We start from the raw sequence: 3,407 nt of genomic DNA on the forward strand, positions 1-3,407 counted from the left end.
TTAGCAGATCAAGTATAACAAAAGTTGAATGTGTTCTTATAGAGCTTAGTGAGAGCATTTTTGAAGAAGGTTTTAAGGAGGAGCAAAAGTTAATTGTTGAGGGCTTAGTTGTGAATGAGCTTGAGTTGAAGAAAGTGACTTAGTTGTGGGTGCGCTTGAATTAAAGAAGGATCTTAATGGGTTTATTAGCAATCTTGACCCATTTCACATCTATCTTGTGGGAGACCTCACTAGTTCATTGAGTGGTTTCAAAACCAAAGGGGAGAGGAGCCGTCAATAGCGAATAGCTTGGTCATTTTCGGTGTTATATTGGAGGATTACTTTGGCGCCACTATAGATTTGGGACGAACTTCATAAGGACCTTTCGGTTGGAGTCTACCATTCCCATAGGGGTTTCTCTTGTGTTGACTTTCTCGAGCTTCCTTCATTCCACATTCTCGCTAGCTACTATTAGTTCATCTCCGAGAGTTTTCTATGAACTTGATGTCGAGTTCCTTTTTTTTTTATAGATGGGGTGAGCTAATGTAGAGATATTTGAGTATTAGTAGTCGCTTTTATATGATATTATCGTTTGTTATAGCTTTCTAATATAGCTTAGTTTTGTTACTAATTTATCGTTTATGTTAGTTTGTATTTTGTCATCGTTTTGTAAGTGGACTATAAATTGCCACATAACTATTATACTAGGAGGATTTTGAATATTTTAATAATTGAATTAGAGTTGAGTTTTTTGTCCAATTTGGAGTTTTCTCCTTGTGGGGTTTCTTTTAAATGGATTCAAGAATCATCCGTCCGAATTAGGCCGGTAAAATCACGTTCTCTACCTTCTGTTGCATCATCTTATGTACTATAACCAAACCTTACATGCATGTTTCTCTCGGTTCCTTTGTTGAGATCAAAGTTATATTGTTTATAGCGAGGATAAATATATAGTTATGGCAAGGGCGTTGTATTGTTGATTTAAAACACAGAATATGTATATAAACTGAGATAATTACCACAATATTTAACAGATTCTCATAATAATTGTGGTTAAAAGATAATTATGAAATTTAAACTGATGATACATATATATATACATATATATATATATATCCCAATATTGTCAATAAATAATGAATTACAACAATGTTTTAAATTACAAACTCTTATTATCCTTATCGTACATTTCAAAGTTGCTTATAGTACAATATTGTGGTTAATTAGTAGTCCAGGATTATTGTGATATTTTATTTCAATTTGTTATTATTATTATTATTTTCAACTTTAACGTCTTTAACTTATCCTTGAAAGGGATTTCAAATTAGGATGATTCTTTGTCACTTTCCTGTCATATGAAATAATATAGATGTCATGCCACGTACACGAATGTTTGCAATTACTTTATTAATTTTCTGATTTAATTATACGCATGTACGCTTCAATTTTTTGATGGTGTGACATATTAATCCAACGAGCAATGAATAAAAAACTATATATATTACACCAATTTTGTAATTAATTTTTCAAAACCTTGTAATCTAATATTGATACCTTAAACGTTTAAATCTATGAATGACGCTAATTGTGATTGTGAGAAGCGTAAGGACTTTATTTGTACCCAAGACAAAGATCACGACCACTTAACGTTTAAAGGTAGTTTGGTCATATTAACTATTTTATTACCAAGGTACGTAGTTGCCCTTTCCATATGTAATAGTTAGTATTGTTACAACTTCGTGTACAATCTATCACGATTCACGGCCAAATCTAATTAAAAATATGCTAGTCTCCCTTTATGAGTTGTTGTTTCTCTTATTCATATATCACGTCGTTAATTTGTTGCTTTTGTATTTTCTCGTATTACAATGTATGTTTATTAATTACCATTAAGCAGACAAACTACTTATAATATATTATATTCAAACAAGCAATTGGAACTTCGAAAGTACATTAATACATAAGCTCCACCAGTGGTCGATTTACAATAGTAATTGAAATCTCAGTGTGGAAAACGTTATTGAACAGTACAAAGCGCATGAATTGAAACATTTTACAATACACAAAGATAATTAACGTAATAAGAAAAACCAAACCAAATATTAACGTTGCCATGGATAGATCATATAGAAAGTGGCGTAGCTAGCTAGGCACATTGGAAGCCAGAGGGGATGTCCTTCCTGCAAGTGCTAATGAGCAAGCTGAGAGAAATGGGGATGTTAAGGTTGATGCCTAGAATGTTAGCTTTAATGGCAGTGCAAAGGCAGACGGCGGCTTCAAGGTCTATAAGACCTTCGAGTAACGAGCAGCAAGGGACGTCCGGCGGGGAACCGACCACCACGCCGACAGGTCCTTTGAGCACATCGGCACACACACCCAGCTTTAGGGCATCTCTGGGGCACTTCAACTTAGTAGGACTAGGGTTTGGGACAGGCTTAGGCTGAGGACAAGTGTTGGACCCACTTACTAGGGCAAAAAGGACAAGGTTCATGGAGAGGAAAAGAGAGAGACTTGATAAGTATCTCTTGGAAACCATTTTTATTTATTTTCACAAAAAGAAAAAAAAATGTTGGTAAAGTACTATTAGTTATTTCTAACTATAAGTTCTTTCAACTTGTTGCGATGATTGACCTTACTCGGCAGTGGTATTTATATATAGAGTCCCCGCAATGTATTGATCTCCCTAATTTTATTTTATTTAAAAACATGCAGGAGAGCAAGTGTACAAGATAGGGCAGCCATGTGAAGCAAAAGCTGGCTGGAATTTGGCTGGCAAAGCTTGAGATCCACACCAAGTATTGAAGGTTTTTTTTTTTTTTTTGGATAATTATAATAAAGAAAGTTATCATGGATGTTCAATTTTTCTATAATTAATTATGTATGCATATGTTTCCATGCATTACTTTTGATTATTCTTTAGATCACAAGACTGATTAACAGTTGCCATCTTAAGCATACCCGTGAACCCATACACATATATTTAACTTATAATTTACTAGCTTTTTGTGGTCTTCGATTCCATTTCGCAAGTTGCCTTGCCAGGAACAAAATAATGCTTTGTATTTGCAACGACCACTAAGAAACGATAAAAAGATCATCAATAATTTGGCTGGCTAACGTCTTCATTAATTTGTGGTCACCATTTGTTCCCTTTGTGTTCCACAGTACGTGACTATTTGAAACTCATTTTATTGCCGATATTATTAGGTTGAAAATGACTTATAATTTTTGTTTAACCTTTGGTTAAAGGATATTCCGTTTTCTATGGCTTGTTATAGCTTGGGCCCTAGTAGCTACTAGTAAGCCATGCATCCTTAAACTTTTGATATTGCTATATGAACTTAATTACATATTGTAATCCATGACCCCGCTAAAAATTAATTATTAATGAAATACAAACTGTTAATCGTGTAATCAAACAAAACCTA

General features: G+C 33.8%; 1 protein-coding gene across 1 annotated transcript; it reads right to left on the minus strand.

Moving 5' to 3' along the window:
* Nucleotides 1-2,120: 2,120 nt before the first annotated feature.
* Nucleotides 2,121-2,515, minus strand: LOC21402000 (14 kDa proline-rich protein DC2.15). Its single transcript, XM_010095403.2, has one exon. The coding sequence runs from the start codon at nt 2,513-2,515 to the stop codon at nt 2,126-2,128; it is 390 nt and encodes a 129-aa protein (XP_010093705.2). The 3' UTR covers nt 2,121-2,125.
* Nucleotides 2,516-3,407: the final 892 nt, after the last annotated feature.

This window comes from Morus notabilis, unplaced genomic scaffold, assembly GCF_000414095.1.
Source record: "Morus notabilis unplaced genomic scaffold, ASM41409v2 Scaffold3, whole genome shotgun sequence".
Classification (NCBI taxonomy): Eukaryota; Viridiplantae; Streptophyta; class Magnoliopsida; order Rosales; family Moraceae; genus Morus; species Morus notabilis.

Excerpts from the sequence above, each read along its gene's own strand:
- LOC21402000 (XM_010095403.2), bottom strand. The coding sequence starts at position 2,515 with ATGGTTTCCAAGAGATACTTATCAAGTCTCTCTCTTTTCCTCTCCATG.